At 52.3% G+C, this 18,257-nt stretch overlaps 1 protein-coding gene across 3 annotated transcripts in view; it reads right to left on the reverse strand.

Annotated features, from left to right (window-relative positions):
* Positions 1-9,399: 9,399 nt before the first annotated feature.
* The window catches only part of ANKMY1 (ankyrin repeat and MYND domain containing 1), a 32,814-nt gene continuing 23,956 nt past the window's right edge, over positions 9,400-18,257 (reverse strand). For 2 of the 3 annotated variants that reach the window (XM_087752915.1, XM_087752913.1), the window contains exon 16: positions 16,509-16,889. In XM_087752915.1, coding sequence (XP_087609041.1) covers positions 16,723-16,889 — 167 coding nt within the window. In that variant the 3' untranslated portion in view covers positions 16,509-16,722. Of the gene's footprint in view, positions 9,496-16,508; positions 16,890-18,257 lie in introns of those variants that run through there. The other variant, XM_087752916.1, reaches the window with a different exon arrangement.

Here is an 18,257-nt window from a genome sequence, read left to right on the forward strand (position 1 = left end):
CAGCCCCTCACCTCTGAGCGCTCTCATCCTCCTCATGGCAGCAGGATCCCCCAGATGAATGCCTTGCTCTCTCTGAGTCCGCCTCCTGCGAACACCATGAGAAACTGGGGCAGCACCAGCCCCGGGGGCAAGATATAGAGCCCGGCCATTGTGACACGCCTGCGGGGCGCAGTGCCTCACAGAGGGCTGCTCACATGCTGGGCACACGCCGTGGGGTGGGCACCGGACACGGCAGCACCCTGGGGACCCCCACAGGCCCAGAAATGCAGGATTTCCCCATTCTCCATTGCTTGAACTCGCTTGTGGTCCTGAAACATTTTTAGCAGTGACTTTCCCCCGACAGCCCTTCCCAGCCCCATCTCTGATCCACGTAGCCCTCCAGGGACCCGAGGCAACGTGGTCTCAAGGGAACTGACGTGGCCTTTTCCCTCTGCATTGTTTCTCCCTGGTTTTCTCCAAAGAGGAGGCTCCTGCTTGTATCTGTGTGTGCCCTCCCCTATGTCTCCTCCAAGAACGTTGTCTCCCCTTCTCCAGCCGGGGCTGAACTGGGCAGAAACTGGAGATCTCCAAGCCATCAGACCCAACTGCATCACGACAAGAGGTGACAAAGGAAGGAGAGAGATCCAGGCCAGAGCTGCAGGAAAATCCAGCCAGGTCTCTTGACAGCACACGTGGGACATGCTACAGCAGAGAGACACTGGCTGCCAGAGCAATCTGTGCCACCGCTTACAGCCGCACAGCGTCACTCAGCCACCTGCAAAGCCCTGCTAGCACCCAGGGCCTGACAGGATCAGGCCACAAGCCTCTAGTAAACGCGCACGGCAAAGTTACTCCCCATTTTCCCATTTTCAGCCAAGAACATCAGCATTGATGACAGGGGGGGCCCAGCCCAGCCTAGCCGGGCGCTCAGGGCACAGCTGTTCCTGGCCCACCCCGGCCTGCGGGCCTGGCTCGGGCCTTTGCCCTGAGGCCTCACCGCAGGAACAGGCAGCGGCTGGGAGAGGGGCTGGGACTGGCTGACAGGCAGTACCACTCCGGTCTAGCCCCAAGCCAGGCACGAGGACAAAGTCAGACCCACAAGTCCATGGGGTTGGCAAACAACCCAGCTCCCAAACCACATTGGTTTGGCAGGCCCAATCTGGACCATCACGTCACATCATGTCACATATGTAGCTACATATCACAGTAAACACGGTGTTGCCATACCAGGCCACAGGCCTTGTACTAGCTTAGTAATACCAGATCTAACAGCTCATCAGGCCTTGACTTCTCTTATTTTAGCTCGGTTTAGCTGCCCACATTTCCCTTGGCCCTAATTTTTGCAGCACTTACCACGTTCACAGCGTCAAAGAGGCTCTCAGGGGGGACAAGTGTGGCTCTGAAGGGGCACTTCTGCAGCAGCATAACTGACTTCAGTCCCTCTGCCACGATCCAGCCACAATCTCGGGTGCTGAAGGGGAAGACACCCTGGAAAGCAGTCAGGAGGGCTCAGCGCCCTTCCCTGACCCGTTCAGTTCTTGTAAGGAGGGGAGGTGCTACCCCTCATTCCCATCCCCTCTGCCCAAACCCCTGCCCCGTTCATACATCCTTCAGAGACCAGTTCCAGCGATCGTACCTTGTTCACATGGCGATAATATTTCTGGTAGTCAGGTGGGTTCTGAAGAAGACAAGAAACAAGTGAGGGCAGGCTGGAGGTGCCTGGCTGCAGGACCATGGGCTGAAACCATCACAGATGCAGAACCATGTGGGACTGGCCACCACCTCTCCTTTACTGAGGGAGGCAGACAGGGAAAGAGCTCAGATCTGGGTCAGAGAGTGCTGAAGAGAAATCGCATTTTGACCTGGTTTCAGCAAGTATTGTTAAAGTCCCCTTTTTGGGTGTTTTCCTGCTAGGGAGCCATCTGCTTCCATTGCTCCCATTGGCAGCACCATGAGCAAGACCTATGACTGCATCTGCACCAAGCTGCTAGTGACAGTGACCCCCACCTTGAGCCACTGGCCTGGCCAGCGGGAGCTGAGCTTATGCAGTCACTAGCCAAGGAGTCTGGGTTTCCGAGAAGGATGCCTCAAATGTGTGGGCACCAGACAGGACAAAGGGCAAAGAAGCCTAAGCTCTCAGTTTTACAGTCTCTCTTAGCCCAGGCAGCCAACCCAAAACATCCCTGGGCCTGGCCAAGGTCCTCTCCAAGCTGCAAAGATGGCCCCCAGCAACAGGGAGGAGAAAACAGGAGGCTGCCCCTAGGACTTTCCTAGTCCATCCCTTCAGAAGAGCTCTTCAGAAGGCAGCAGACACATCCAACAGGGCTCTGAGAAGCAGTCAAGTCTGCATAGCCAGCATGTGAGAGACATCACCAACTGGCTCAGCTCACCCGGGTGAACCAGAGGAACTCATAGGCATTTTGGAGGCAGGATGTGAATTCAGGCATCTTCTGGGCTTCTGCCTAGAAACAGAGGTGCACAGTCAGCAAGGAGCTGTGGCCACCAAACATGCCCCTCAGGAAGAAGAGGGTGTGCTGGGACCTTGCTGACCTGCTGATCTAGATGCCATTAATGCCTGGCCCTTCATAAAGCCCTTTCTGTAGGTTTGCATTCATACTTTGCTTACCGTTTCCATTACAAACCTCTACAGGGAGAACTGGACCAACTGTTGCCAGCATCACTGAGAGAGATATTTGCACGTTCAGGTTAGGGGCTTACCAGGGCAATCACACCACCCTCCAAAAAGTGTGCCTACCATAGCTGTCTCTGCCCCAGTGCGGGAAAGCAAACCTGCGCACTGTCCCTGCCAAATGGCAATGCTCTGGGGCCAAGCGGAGCAAGAAGGAAGGGCCAGGGTTTTACCACAAGACTGCAGCAACTGGGAAGTCTAACCCGACCCACTCAGCCAGCGCTGTGGCCTCCTGCTTCAAAAGCAGCTGGCAAAGATGGGCTGTACCAGCTGTGCTGGGCACCCTGCCTACCACGGCCGAGGCGGGCTCTGAGAAGCCGTGTGTTTGCCTGGCTCAGTCATAGGATGCAATGCCAGAATTGGCACAGCTGCTGCTGGTAGGAGCTACTGGTATTTGTGGGGGAGGGGCACGGAGAGACTTTTTTTCCCAAGGCAGAGTGTAGCACCAAAGGGTGCATTACCTCCCAGAAGGCTTTGATGGCAAAGGCAGTATCCCAGAGCTGGGATCCATTTGTGCCCTGGAAGAGAGCAAGTAGATAGTGAGGGGCAGGTGCTGGCAGCAGCCTGACCTAGCTGTGGGGTCCATGGGACAGCACATCCCTCCTGCATTACCCCCACCAGCTCCCTCCGCCCTGCGTCTCAGTTTTATGTCACCCAGCATCACGGCTGATGTGCTGCCATAGAGGGGACAGATGCAGCAGCTCAGGGGCAGCAAGGGGATAGGAAAGGAGACAGCTGCTTCAGCCTGCTCGGTGCACAGCCAAGACAGGAGAGGTGGCTAGCAACAAGGAGCATAGGGACACAACAACTATGAGAGAAGCACAGCTCAGTCCAGATGCAGTATCAGGGGCCTGTCATTCTCCTTCCCTTCTCCCAGGACCCATGAGGATGCAGGGGATGGAGCCCTAGAGCTGCCCTCTCAGCTTACAGAGAGGCAAACTAGAAGGACGGACACTACCCACTCCTGGCACAGCCAGGGGAAGTGACAGCGAGACAGACAAGGCCACCAGGCACCAAAGGCGAGATGCCAGGAGCTCAGGCCCAGGGGTGAACAAGCTATCCCCTTATTCCATGGGCTGCCCCGGCACGCCAGGCTCCCTCTCAGTCACAGCTGAACTCCTACAGCACTTCACCTGCATCTTCATGCCGTTGAGGCCCAGCCTGTGGGAGGAGAGAGTGCAGTGCTGCAGTGCAGGCACAGCGAGAGTGCTGGGAAGCAAGTTGGGAGCCACGGTGCGCTCACTCCACAGGGATCAGACCCCTACGCTGTGCCAGGTGGGCCATGCTCAGCCCTTACCAGAGACAGCCAGGGATCCTGGAAACATGCTCCTGAAAAGCTGGGGAGTTCTTCCCATCCATGAACCCGTGAACCAGCATGTTGATCGTCTTGGAAATCTGCAGCACTGTCACCTCGGGTGTGAGGATGTAGGCACAGAGCCTGGCATGCCAAAGGACCGTGTTGAGGATGCGGGCTGCGATGCGGGCCACCTGGCTCAGCCCGAACACGGCTACACTGACGGGGGGGCACTGCAGGGATGACATCATGGCAGGGGCAGGCAAGGGACAGGCAGGGCTGGGGCGCACGCAGGGAGCGTACAAGAGCAGGGGAGCATTTGAGCTGCATTTGGGTAGTGTGGGAGGTGGGAACCTGCCAGGAGCATGTTAGGAGAGCGAGGGTGCAGAGCAGGAGGGATGCATGGGTCCTGGGGAGCCTGCAGAAGTGTGTGGGCTCAGCCAAGTACAAGGGGAAAGTGTGAGGAACATGTGGGCACCTTGTGTGGGGACACCAGTAAGTGTGTGCAAAGCACGCAAAGGGCACAGGGGCCCTGTAAGTGTGCGGGGAGGACGTGAGGACCATGCAGGCTTCATTAAGCACGTGGGGAGTGTGTGACTGCCAATAAGCGTAATGGGCTGTGCTCAGGGAGTTGTATGGATGCTGAGAAGCATGTGGAGAGCATGCAGGGAGCGTGCAGGTACCACCAAGCATGCGAGGGGCATGCGAGGGGCGTGCAAGGAGTGCATGGGTGCCAATAAGTCTGTGAGGGACATGTGAAGACTCACATGCACGGTGTGGTGCAGCAGCAGCTCGCTGAAGTAGGTGTAGCACTCCTCCACATCAGGCAGGGGTGTCTCTGGGATTGGGGGGGAGTCATGGTGAGCCCCACACTGCACCCTGATTCCCCATCCCTTCCTGCCCCTGCCCTCACCTGTGCCCATGGCGATGGTGCAGCGCACGGTGCCCAGCAGGGCTGAGTGGCCCTTGGGCCAGGTCTAGCTCCTGGCTCAGCTCCGGGGCCCCCTCACAGGCATCCAGAAGGACAGGAGACCCTGGCAGAACTGCTCTCAGCACACTGGGAGAGCAGAGACACCCTAGGAGGTGACAGGGACACCACGGGGGGACAGAGACAGCCTGAGGGACATGATAGGGATGGCCTGAGAATACACAACAGGGAAACCAAGAGGGACCAGAACACCCTTTGGAGACACAATGTGTAGAGGGCAGAACGGGGGCGTATAGGGACAGCTCGAGGGGACTGGAGGAGGATGCTGTGGTAATGGGGCATAGGGAGGACACAGATACCTAGATGGCTGCTAGGGGGAATGGGGACACCAGTGGGAGATATGGGGATATAGAGAGGGGATATAGGCAGCCAGGAGTGGGTTCTAGGGTGTCCTGGGTGGGACAGGGACACTGGGACTGACAGAGAAAATTGGGATACTGTGGGGAAGGCAGGGAGACTAGGGGAATACTGTGGGGGCAGGGGTGAATGACCTACAGGGTGCCCCAGTGGTATCTCTGGGGGTCCTGAGGTAGGGATCCAGAGGTCCCAAGGGGGTCTCAGGGGTGTCATGGGGGTCTCAGAGTTGTCCTGACTTTTCTTGGGGGTCCCCTGAGGCATTCCTCAGGTACCTAGAGTGTCCTATCTGTCCCCAAAGATGTTCTGGGGATGTACCAAGAAGTTCTGGAGTCCCCACAATGTCCTAGAATGTCCTCTGAGTGCCTTAAGGGGTCCCAGGCCCCCCAAAATTGTCCTACAGTGTCTCCAGGGTGCCCTGAGGGTGTCCTAGTGGTTGAGCCCCCAGGGTGTCCTAGGACTCCCAGGGTTTTCCCCTGGGATCTCAAGTATCCCAGGGTGGTCCAAGGGTGTTTCAGGTGGTCCCAGGTGTCCAAGGCCCCTCTGGGCACCCCACGCCCTCACTCACACACATTGATCCTGGAAGGTTGGGGCTGTCACTCCATGGCCACCACATCCAGGTCCTTCCTGCAGGGACAGGGCTAAACAAGGGGATGGGGGCAGGGAAGAGGGGACAGGGACATAAGGGAAGATGGGGACAGTGGGATCTGGGATGGGGCAAGAGGACAGTTGGGGATGAGGGGACCCAGCTAGGCAGTTGTGAACTCAAGGACCTGGGGAGTCCTAGGAGAGAAAATAAGGGACAGGAAGGATGCAGGGACAACTGGGGACAGTTGAGAATGGGGTAAAGGGGAGACCGGGGGGTGGCTGGGGACATTTCAGAACAGGCTTGGGGCCACACTCATCACACACAGATCTCAGTTTCATGGCACCGGGGCTGGGACAGAAGGAGCAAGGCTGTGAGCACTGGCAGGGCCACTGCCCACCACCAAGTCCGGGAATAAGGTCTTGGAACAGGCTTGGGGAGGAGTTGCTGGAGAGCTGCCTGGCAGAAAAAGACCTGGGGGTGTTGGTCGACAGCCGCCTGAACATGAGCCAGCAGTGTGCCCAGGTGGCCAAGAGGGCCAATGGCATCCTGGCTTGTATCAGGAATAGTGTGGCCAGCAGGACCAGGGAGGTGATGGTGCCCCTGTACTTGGCACTGGTGAGGCCGCCCCTCGAATGCTGTGCTCAGCGCTGGGCCCCTCACCCCACGAAGGCCATGGAGGGGCTGGAGCGTGGCCAGAGCAGGGCAACGAAGTTGGTGAAGGGTCTAGAGAACAAGGCTGGTGAGGAGCGGCTGAGGGAGCTGGGGTTGTTTAGTCTGGAGAAGAGGAGGCTGAGGGGAGCCCTCATCGCTCTCTGCAACTGCCTGAAAGGAGGCTGGAGCCGGGGGGGGTCGGTCTCTTCTCCCCAGGAACAAGTGATAGGATGAGAGGAAACGGCCTCAAGCTGCACCAGGGGAGGTTTAGGTTGGATATTAGGAAAAACTTCTTCACCGAGAGGGTGGTCAAGCATTGGCACAGGCTGCCCAGGGAAGTGGTTGAGTCTCCATCCCTGGAGGTATTTAGAAGAAGGGCGGACATGGTGCTCGAGGACATGGTTTAGTGGTGGACTTGGCAGTAACAGGTTAACAATTGGACTCGATGATCTTAAGGGTCTTTTCCAACCTTAACGATTCTATGATTTTATGAAAAAATTTTAGATCCACCTGATTTCTGGGTCTGAGGTGCTGGTTGGTGTGCACCCACTGGTGAAAGATCAGAAAGCTCTGGCTGGATATGTTCTCCATGCATTCGCTACATGTTTTCATCTTTTCTTTTTCCATGTTTTCACCACATGTTCCCTGGAGGTATCTGGTACCTTTGGGGCTGGGCTTATGTCATTCAGCAATGCTGCCTTTCTTTTGGGTGCTGGACTGTGAGGCAGGGTGCAGGACCAGGCTGGAGCAGTCCTTGGTGTCAGAGGGCTGGCAGGATGCCTTGGCTGCCCTGACAGGCAGACACTGCAGGATATTTTTCTTGGATCTGAAGCTCCTCCCACAGTCCACACAGATGGATTGTGCCTAGCGCAGCTCCAGCATCCTGATGACCTCCTTGTAGGTACTGGCAAGTGCTACAAAGTCTGTCCAAAGCCTTTCCTTCTCCAGGTGGAACAAGTCCCATTCCTCCAGCCTCTCATCACAGTGCAAGTGCTCCAGCCCCTTGACTGTCCTGATGGCTTCTGCTGAACTTGCTGCAGTTTGTCAGCATCTTTATTGCATTGGGGAGGGGGGCAAAACTGGATGTATTATGTGGATGTAGTCTAATAAGAGCTGAGTAAAGGGAGATAGCACCTTCCTTAAAGTGTTTGCTATGCTCTTGATCATACAGCACAGGATGCTGTTGGCCTTTTTTGCTGCCAGGGCACACTGCTCGCTTGTGTTTGGCTTGGTGATTACCAGCACCCCCAGGGTCTTTTCAACAGACCTGCGCAATGCCTGGTCAGTCCCGAGGCACTGGACTTGGTATTTGTCCCTGTTGAATTACTAAGGTTCCTCCTGGCCTGTTGGCTCAGCTGCCCCAGGTCCATCACAGTGGCAGCCATCCCTTCTGGCATACCTACCAGTCCTCCCAGTTCAGTGTCATTGCAAAGTTCATGAGAGTGCACTACCTTGCCTCTCCAGGTCACTGATAAAGATGCTAAATGAGACAGGTCCCAGGACAAACCCCTGCAGTGCTTGGTGAAGTCCAAGTGCTTGGTGACAAGTCCACTTGTCACCATCCCCCAGGCACCCATTAACCACAGCCTGAGCATCCAGACAGCTTTTCACCCACCTGCTTGTCATCCCCAGCCCCATCCGGGCCATAACGTTCTAGCATTGACACAGCAATACTGTGGGGGGCAGTGTCAAAAGCCTTGCTAACGCCAAAATAAATGGCACCCACTCCTCTCCTCTTACCCCCAAACACAGCCGCTTCCTGACAGGAGGCAATCGCGTAGGGCAGGTGGGGCTTACCCGTGGTCAGCCCATGCTGCTGCTCCCCACTCCCTGTTCTCCTCTGTGTCCTCTTGGGAGCTGTGCCAGGGGAGCAGCCTTCGGTTCGCCAGCGCTGGCTCCCCTCGAGGGATCGTGAGTGCAACAGGGACGCTGAGCCACCCTCCCTCTGTACTGATCGCCCCAGTGCCAGGAGGGTCCAGCTGCCTTAGCGGGCTGGCCCAGCGGCTGAGGACAAAAGGCTTCTCGGGCATGCGACAGGCTGCTGTCGACTTGCGTTCGGTCATTTGGCACAACGAGGGAAGGTACCTGGGGTAAGAAACCAGAACGTTCTTTCCAGCTGGACAAAAGTAGGACAGTTCAGCTCTGGACTTCAGAAGTTTTGCAGAAAGAGATGCTTTTGGATAAAAGCTTGGTGCTTCAACAGCTGAAGTATCCTGGTGGACTAGAAACTGCCTGAGTCAGAAGCTGTGCCTGCCATGCCAAGTGTATGTTCCCAGTACATGAAGAACCAGAAGTGGATTTGGAAACAGCTGCTGCTTTGGGAAAACGCATGTTGCCTTTGACTAGTATCATGAGTCTTCTGTGTCTCTGGCCGTAGGAAGTTCATAACTCTTGGGCTCAGTTGCCGAAGGACAAGCCCTGTCCTTTTCATACATAATCTCAGGCGGGCTGTCATGGTGACCAGCTGTAGACCAAACCTTGCCATGAGCAAGCTCCCTGTGTGTCATTCTGCTCCCATCCTCATTTCCCAGCTTGTGTAAATAACTCCAGGCAGAGACAAAAGGCTGTTTGGATCTGTTAGCTGATCAGCTTTCTTCAGCTGAGCAGGTCTTCGTGAAAGAGAACGAATGGCCACCACTACTACGCTGCCCAAAAATAAGTTCAGGAACATCCTTCTCCTCTAGACATGCTCAGGATGGCTTCGGAGAGGAGAGGTTTCTTTGAAAACAGCAAGCAGTCATTGCTTTGCAGTTTTGTTTGACTTCTGCTGAGAATTGCTGATCTTCCCCAGAAAGCTCTTCAAGATGTTCTCTCTCACTGTAGAAATCTTCCTTTTCTTTTTGTTTTAGGCTTGCTGACATTCCTGTTCTGGCAGGAGGGCATGAGAGGAGATCGATGCAGCCATTTTTATTCAGTTAGCATGGTGAGGATACAAGGAGCAAAAATCCTACCTGAAAGAGCAAAGACAATTTGTCTTGTGCGAGATACGCTATGCTAAGAGTCTGTCATTCCTTATGCCATCTTGGCTTTTTAAAGTGCTAAAAACTGATTTTGTATTGAAGTTTTATTTTGCATGCTTCTGTTTGGGGTTGATCATATCCTCATAGCTCTGGGAAAAACCTTCACCTGCATGTCTGTCTGTCCATCTGTGTGATGCACAGATGCATATGGACTTGTTACATTGCCCGCTGTGACTGTGCGTGCTTATAAGGGTTGCTGTGCATGCCGTGCGGCTGCGGGTGGCTGAGCGGGGAGAACCAGAGTGCAGAGGCAGGGGTACTTATCACAGTCTTAAGATCTGCATCACCTCACAGCCATGACAAGCACTTGGGTCAGGATACCTGGGCCTGATTACCTCTGCTGCTGCCTGGGCCACAGGGGACTGATGGGTCGGTGTCAGCTGTAGCCCAGTAATGCGGCATTGACGTTGCTAACAATGGGTTACAGGTTTTGAACTGACCTTGCAGGGCCTCAGGACTCAGGCTGGCCAGGCTTGCTCTGTCTGAACCTGTCTTGACCTTCCTGGAGTGTTGTTTTTACTAGCTGTAGCTGTACTGCTGATTTTTTTCTTCTGGCCAGGTGGCTATGCCTAATTTGTCTCTATTTTTCCTTTTTTTTTGCATGGTACAACTACAATTTTTATACAGACAGTAGGAATCAGTAATTTTTCTGTGCAGAATTAGTTATTTTTGACTCTAACATAATGTTGTAGTGTGGAGAACTACAGGCCTAGCGTGACAGCAGAGGTCTTGCAAGTAAAGGCATGGGGAGTGTAGGTTTGGAATGATGAAGGATGGGTCACAGCCTTGGCCCTGGAGACCCCACAGCTATAAAACAACTCACCAGTAGTTAGTTAAAGTAATGCAGAGCTGGAGCAGGGCAAAACCAGTTTTAGAGGTAACAAACAGAGCTAATGTATAAAACGTACTAAAGATGGTAAAATCAGATGTAACACGGAGCTGCAGACCAATGAAGAAAAAGCAAAGTGTAAAAACATGTTAGCAAATGAATAAAAATGACCCAAAGTGGATCCTAGAGTGAGGAGGAAGAAATCATCAACTTGTATTCCTCCGGGCATAGGACTCCAGAGGCAGATGGCTCACGGTAACACTTCCACCACAGCCACTACGAGATTGAAGCCATGGACCTTAGGGTCCAGAGGAGAGGTGGAAGGGTGAGCATAACACCATGAAAAGGAGTAGAAGCTAGGCAGTGTGTGTATGGTGATGATGATGACGATGACGATGATGATGAAGATCTTTCTGCATAAAAATAGTCTTTCTTTTTCTGCAATAATTAGGTTGGCATTGAAAATGATTCTTTGGTTAGATGGCTAAGATTTCAATTAAACAAACAATAAATTCTTGGCTTTATATACAAGGTGGGCTTGCTCTGCGCACAGCAAGACTTTGTGTGTGGTACATTGTACCTCACCCATACGTACACTCCCCTCCACTGGCACTCTGGTTATGGGAGCACCACTGTTCGGTGAGACTGGGAATTTTTATTTGCCCCCTTGCATTTGACTCTGGGCAGTTGTTTGGCAAAGAACCTGCCTGTTGCTTTCTTTGTCTGACGTTACCGGTGCCATCGGTAATCAGTGCTTTTTGAGTAATCAGTCCCACTGGAATGACTGGAGCGTTCAACCCCACTGCCACTCTAATAACCCACTGCAGAACTCATTAAAACTGCAGGAAACTTCAGTTTTACCATTACTTTTGTGTCATTGGGAGGTTTGCCAGGCTCTCTATCTAATCCAGGCTTCAGCAACTCGGCATTGCCTTCCTCAGACCTTGTTAGAGTGTGGAACACCATCGGAGCTCTGTGCTGTTCTGCCATCACAGCAGTGGTGGCTAATTGGAGATGTTTCCTTTTAGCTGGTGCTAAGGACAGATTCTTGATGAGCACCTTATGAAATGAGGCCTGTGTATGTTTATTTTATTTTAAAAGTGTATTATTTTGTAGCAAAGAGTATCTTTCAAACATGAATGGAGCAAGGTACCCCCTTGCCGTGTCACTCCAGGGCTTTGGCACACACAAACTGCTGCCCTCTCCTGGTCAGACCCCACCTACACCAGCTGCCCCTTCTGCTCCACTGCTGATTCCTTAGGGACTCATCCAGACTGGCCTGAGTAATGCCAGGTCCCCACCAGCTACATCCAGAGCCAGCTGCTAATGGTCACCTTAGGAACAACAAACATCTACAGCTCCACCCGCCAGTGCCCTGTGCCCTAAGCCACATGGCCCCGGGACAGGGTGCACCTTCTCCCCAGCTGCAAGGGGGCTTCCTTTTACCAACTGACACAAAGTCCTTGGGCATTCCTTTGTCTGGGTGCTGGGGGGTCACAAATTGCCCACACGTGGCCTCACACCAGCATGCCTGCACAGAGCAACCCAAGCAGGAGGAGCTGGAAGCCATTGTGCGGCAGGAAAACTATGATGTGGTTGCCATCATGGAAACATGGTGGGATGACTCACACAACTGGAGTGCTGCAATGGATGGCTACAAGCTCTTTAGAAGGAATAGGCAAGGAAGGAGAGGTGGTGGGGTAGCCTTGTATGTTAGAGAGTGTTTTGGTTGTCTAGAGCTCAACGAAGGTAATGATAAGGTTCAGTGCTTATGGGTAAAGATCAGGGGGAAGGCTAATAAGGCAGATATCCTGGTAGGAGTCTGTTATAGACCACCCAACCAAGACAAGTAAACAGATGAAGTATTCTACAAGCAGTTGGCTGAAGTCTCACAATCCCTAGGCTTGTTCTCATGGGAGACTTCAACTTGCCAGATACCTGCTGGAAATAGAACACAGCAGAGAGGAAGCAGTCTCGGAGGTTCCTGGAGTGTGGGGGAGAGACCTTCCTGACGCAGCTGGTAAGCGAGCCAACCAGGGGAGGTGCCCCGCTGGACCTGCTGTTTATGAACAGAGAGGGCCTGGTGGGCGACGTGGTGGTCGGAGGCTGTCTTGGGCTCAGCGACCATGAAATGATAAAGTTTTCAATTCTTGGAGAAGTAAGGAAGGGGGTCAGCAAGACCGCTACCCTGAACTTTAGAAGGGTAGACTTTGGATTGTTTAGGAGTCTGGTTAACGGAGTCCCTTGGGAGGCAGTCCTGAAGGACAAAGGAGTCCAAGAAGGCTGGATGTTATTCAAGGAGGAAATCTCAAAGGCGCAGAAGCAGGCTGTCCCCATCTGCCGCAAGTCAAGCAGGCGGGGGAGAAGACCGGCCTGGCTGAACAGAGAGCTTTGGCTGGAACTCGGGAAAAAAAGGAGAGCTTACTGCCTTTGGAAGAAGGGGCAGGCGACTCAGAAGGACTACAACGATGTTGTGAGGTTATGCAGGGAGAAGATTAGAAAGGCAAAGGTCCAGCTAGAACTTACACTGGCCACCACTGTTAAAGGTAACAAAAAATGTTTTTACAAATATATTAGTGACAAAAGGAGGGCCAGGGAGAATCTCCCTCCTTTGTTGGATGCGGATGGAAACATTGCCACGAAGGATGAGGAGAAGGCTGAGGTACTTAATGCCTTCTTTGCCTCAGTCTTTAATAGTCAGACTGGTCATCCTCGGGGTTTTCAGGCCCCTGAGCTGGGAGATGGAGACAGGATGCAGAATGAAGCCCCAGTTATCAAAGAGGTAACAGTCACCGACCTGCTCCTCCACCTGAATGCCCACAAGTCTATGGGGCCAGACAGGATCCACCCGAGGATGCTGAGGGAGCTGGCAGAGGAGCTTGCCAAGCCGCTTTCCATCATTTATCAGCAGTCCTGGTCAACCAGGGAGGTCCCAGGTGACTGGAAGCTAGCAAACGTGACACGCCTCTACAAGAAGGGTCAGAAGGAGGATCCAGGGAACTACAGGCCTGTCAGCCTGACCTCGGTGCCAGGGAAGGTCATGGAGCAGATCATCTTGAGTGCCATTACGCGGCACGTGCGGGACAACCGGGGGATCAGGCCCAGCCAGCATGGGTTTATGAAAGGGAGGTCCTGCTTCACGAACCTGATCTCCTTCTATGACAAGGTGGATGAGGAGAAGGCTGTGGATGTTGTCTACTTGGACTTTAGTAAGGCCTTTGACACTGCCTCCCACAGCATTCTCCTGGAGAAGCTGGCTGCTCACAGCTTGGATAACTGCACTCTGCACTGGGTTAAAAACGGGCTGGACGGCCGAGCCCAGGGAGTGGTGGTGAATGGAGTCAAATCCAGTTGGCGGCCGGTCACCAGTGGTGTTCCCCAGCGCTCAGTGTTGGGGCCGGTCCTGTTCAACATCTTCATCGATGATCTGGATGAGGGGATCGAGGGCACCCTCAGTCAGTTTGCAGATGACACCAAGCTGGGTTGGAAGTGTCGATCTGCTGGAGGGCAGGGAGGCCCTGCAGAGGGACCTGGCCAGGCTGGGGCGATGGGCCCAGGCCACTGGGTGAGGGTCAGCAAGGCTCAGGGCCGGGTCCTGCACTTGGGGCACAACAACCCCAGGCACCGCTGCAGGCGTGGGGAGGAGCGGCTGGGAGCTGCCCGGTGGAAAAGGACCCGGGGGTGTTGGTCAACAGCCGCCTGAACATGAGCCAGCAGTGTGCCCAGGTGGCCAAGAGGGCCAATGGCATCCTGGCTTGTATCAGGAATAGTGTGGCCAGCAGGACCAGGGAGGTGATGGTGCCCCTGTACTGGGCACTGGTGAGGCCGCACCTCGAGTCCTGTGTTCAGTTTTGGGCCCCTCACTACAAGAAGGCCATGGAGGGGCTGGAGTGCGGCCAGAGAAGGGCAACGAAGCTGGTGAAGGGTCTGGAGCACAAGTCTTATGAGGAGCGGCTGAGGGAGCTGGGGTTGTTTAGTCTGGAGAAGAGGAGGCTGAGGGGAGCCCTCATCGCTCTCTGCAACTGCCTGAAAGGAGGCTGGAGCCAGGGGGGGTCGGTCTCTTCTCCCAAGTAACAAGCGATGGGACGAGAGGGAACGGCCTCAAGCTGCGCCAGGGGAGGTTTAGGTTGGATATTAGGAAAAACTTCCAGGCACACCTGGAAGCTAAAGTCCAGCTTCATAAAGATGCTCCAGACCTGGAAAGGCTCTGGCCTCAAATAGTCCATCTCATCTGACTCTGGAGATGGCTACTTAATCCATAACATGACAGCCTTCATACGGCATCATATGGCGAAATGTGGCCATTGCTTTCCACGGCCTTATGGGTTCCCTGGTCTGGGCAGCCGCCTGTGGAGCCTCTTCTCTTGCCTCAGTGCCTCATTGCAGCCATCTGCAGCCAGCCTTCTTTCCCCGTGATGCGGGGAGCTAAACAAAGGAACTGCAGGTGCCTCAAACTACCACCATGGGGTGTTAGGGAACACAAACACACCACTAACATAGGGAGGCTACATCAGTAGGTACATTAACAATTTACACTCATCTACAAATTCTCTCCTTTTGAAAGATGATGGAGTATCACTGGCATCCATAATAGAAAGAGGCAAATGTAAGATTTCTGCTGTTTTTCATTTATAATCGTCCACCCAAGGTGCTTGGAGTTGGACTAGTCAGTCAGCAAAACCATCCAGATGGATGTCACCAAACCAGTTAACCAGTTTTTCCTTCTTTGTAAGCAGCAGGTTGAGCTGAGCACCTCCCTTGATTGGCTCCTCAATCACCTGTGCTAGGAAGCTGTCAGGAGTGTACTCCAGAAATGTCCTGGATCGTTTGTGCTCTGCTATATTGTCCCTCTGTAAGACACCAGGGTGGCTAAAGGCCCCCATGAGGAAGGACTAGGGCCTATGAGCGTGAGGTTTCCTCCAGCTGTTTCAGGAAGACCTCATCTACTTTTTCCTGATCAGGCAGTCTGTACAGATGCCCATCTCACATCACCCATGTTGGTCTGCCCGCTAATCCTGAGCCATAAGCTCTCAACCGGCTCATTGTTCACCCCAAGGCAGAGCTCCATGGATTCCAGCTGCTCTCACATAAAAGGCAACTCCTGCTTGTCACCTTCCCAGCCTCCCCTTCCTAAAGAGTTTGTATCCCTCCACTGCAGCACTCCTGCCATGTGAGCTTTCCCACCACATCCCTGTGACCTCAATGAGATTGTAGCCCTTTAACGGCATGCAAACTTCTAATTCCTTCTGTTTACTCCTCATACCAAGTGCATTAGTGTACAGGCACTTCAGAAAGGTGCAACACAGTCATGCTGCTTTCCCAAGAAAAGCTGAGAGCTTCCCCCATGCCCTCTCAGCATTTCCTTATTTGTGGGTGGGCTGCATTCTGCCCTGTTCTGTTGATTTGGAGGACTTTTAACCACATCACTCTGCACCTTTGCTCCCCAGAGCAGTCCACCACTTCCTCACTTGAATGTGGGTTATCACCTCCCTCCTATCTTATTCCTAGTCTCCTCGGGTTGGCCAGCCTTTTAGCAAAGATGGTTTTTTTACCCCACTTTTGTCAGGTGGATTCTACCCCTCTCTACCAGTCCTTGACCCCCAAAGAGGGTCCCGTGGTTTTAAAGTCAAGCCATTGTCAGTGACACAGCTGCACAACAAGGTGCTGAACCTCAAGATCCATCCACTCCTCCTTAAGCCTTTCCACTTCAGCAGTAGGATCAAGGAGAAAACCATCCGGGCCCTCTGACCTTAACCCTCACCCCCAGAGCCATGTAGTCACTCTTGACATGCTCAGAGACTCTCCCAGCAGGATTGTCAGTGCCCATGTGGGCTAACATCAAGGGGTAATAGTCTAAGGGTTGAACAGTCCTCAGCAACCTCTCCCTAGGATCCCAGACCATCTAAGCCCCCCAGGAAGCAACAAACCTCCCTAGAGAGCAAGTCCAGTTGCCAAATGGGCCCTCTGTTCCCCAAGGGAGGGAATATTCGTAATGAAGTTTAATAATGGGCAATATTGGTTTTTAAAAAGAGAGAGAGAGAGAGAGAAAGAGAGAGAGCATTAGACATTAAAACCAATCTGAAGTTCACTATATTTCTAATTGAAAACGTTTATTTAAATATATAACTTGTATATACCCACACACTGGTTTTCAATGGCATTATCGTCCTTGAGCTCATATCCGGTATCTTAGAAGGATGTTTTGGCTTTAGTTTCTCAAAATGTGTCAAATTAGATCACTTTTAACCTTAGCAGCAGCGGAGCACAAGGCAGAAAGTCCAGTGGTATTAAAACTTGCCCACACAGTAGTAGGAGTGACTTGAAACAAGTCAGGCATTCTTCCCGTGATGCTCTCTTCCACCAATCCCAACTTTACCCTTTCTTCCACCTCTCCTTTCGTCTTTTCCTTCTCTTCCCTTTTTCCCCTTTTTGCCAGTGACAGTCTTTTTGCATCCTGCACTGCTTGCCTCCGGAGCAGCCTGGCCTGTACTCTTCTCTGGGAAAAAAAACAAAAAAGGAAAACAAAACCCAACCCTTTGGGTGACCTTTGGTTTCTCTGGAACAGTAAACTGGAAGCAGGTACAAGACTTGAGGAAGTTCCTCTGTTGGCAGTTTATCAAATGTGACGTTAGCAGACACAACTCTCCGGTAGCTATGGCCACCTACTCGCTCACCTACGAACTCCCTAGCAAGCAATGACCACATACGGGAGTGCCAACGATACGCGTGTCTTCTCATAACCGTATCTGCGAATGTATTAACCCTGCAGTTCATGCTGACTATTAGTTACTCCAGGACTCAGTTAAACATTGAGAGCTTTGCACATAAGGTACAAAATGGATGCTAATCGCATTGCCCTTCATTGAAAAGCGCAGGAATCGGGAAACGGGGTGGAGGGCATCAGAGGCTCTCAGAGCAGCAGACTGGATCGCTCAAACTGCTCTGAGTGAGGGAACTTCAGGTCATTTTAAATTAAGCACAACCATGGGAGAGAAAAAAGAGACAAAACAAAGGAACAAACAAAAAGCTTTCTACCTCAAAATTAACTAGGAAGGAAGACGCTACTTAAAAAGAAGTTTGTTTATTGCTGAGAAAAATTCTGTCTACGGGAAGACATTCGCACTGTTTCTGAATTGAATTCACTGCATCTGAATCGAATGAAATTTGGCATTTGCCATACAGGAAAGGGATTACTACAAAAAGAAGCAGTAACTTATATAATTGCTAGTTAACATCCTAGCATCACCCAGCTGCACCCCTAACACATTACATTTTTAAAGACAGGGTAGTAAAATTCTGTTTTTTAAATTAATGCAATTTTCTTTCATGTTTAAGTCCTCCAGTGTACAACTGCCATATTACCCACCATTTGTCCCTGTAGTTTGATGTCTTGTCTATCCTATCCTATCCTATCCTATCCTATCCTATCCTATCCTATCCTATCCTATCCTATCCTATCCTATCCTATTCTATTCTATTCTATTCTATTCTATTCTATTCTATTCTATTCTATTCTATTCTATTCTATTCTACAATAGTTTGATTCTATTCAGAGCCCATACTGGTAAGCACGTATGTTTGCTATAACTTATCTTCAGTGGGACAGACCCCACTATCCCCAACACATGGAGTTTTACATGTATCCAGATTTAAAACTCTCATCCCAGGCAGCCACTAAAAGACAGATTAATCACAGAACTTCTGTGAATACAGCAGTTCTGTATCCATCTTCACATTTGACAGATTTCTCATTCAATCTATGTGAGCATCTGGTATAATTAAAATAGTATAATTTCTACCATGCTAGTCTTCTACTGCTATGTAGCATGTGCCGTGTGTAATGTGGCCTCATTTTTGTCAGCAC

Source organism: Nipponia nippon, unplaced genomic scaffold (assembly GCF_047370975.1).
Source record: "Nipponia nippon isolate SJK-2023a ecotype South Korea unplaced genomic scaffold, ASM4737097v1 scaffold_16, whole genome shotgun sequence".
In the NCBI taxonomy this organism is placed as follows: Eukaryota; Metazoa; Chordata; class Aves; order Pelecaniformes; family Threskiornithidae; genus Nipponia; species Nipponia nippon.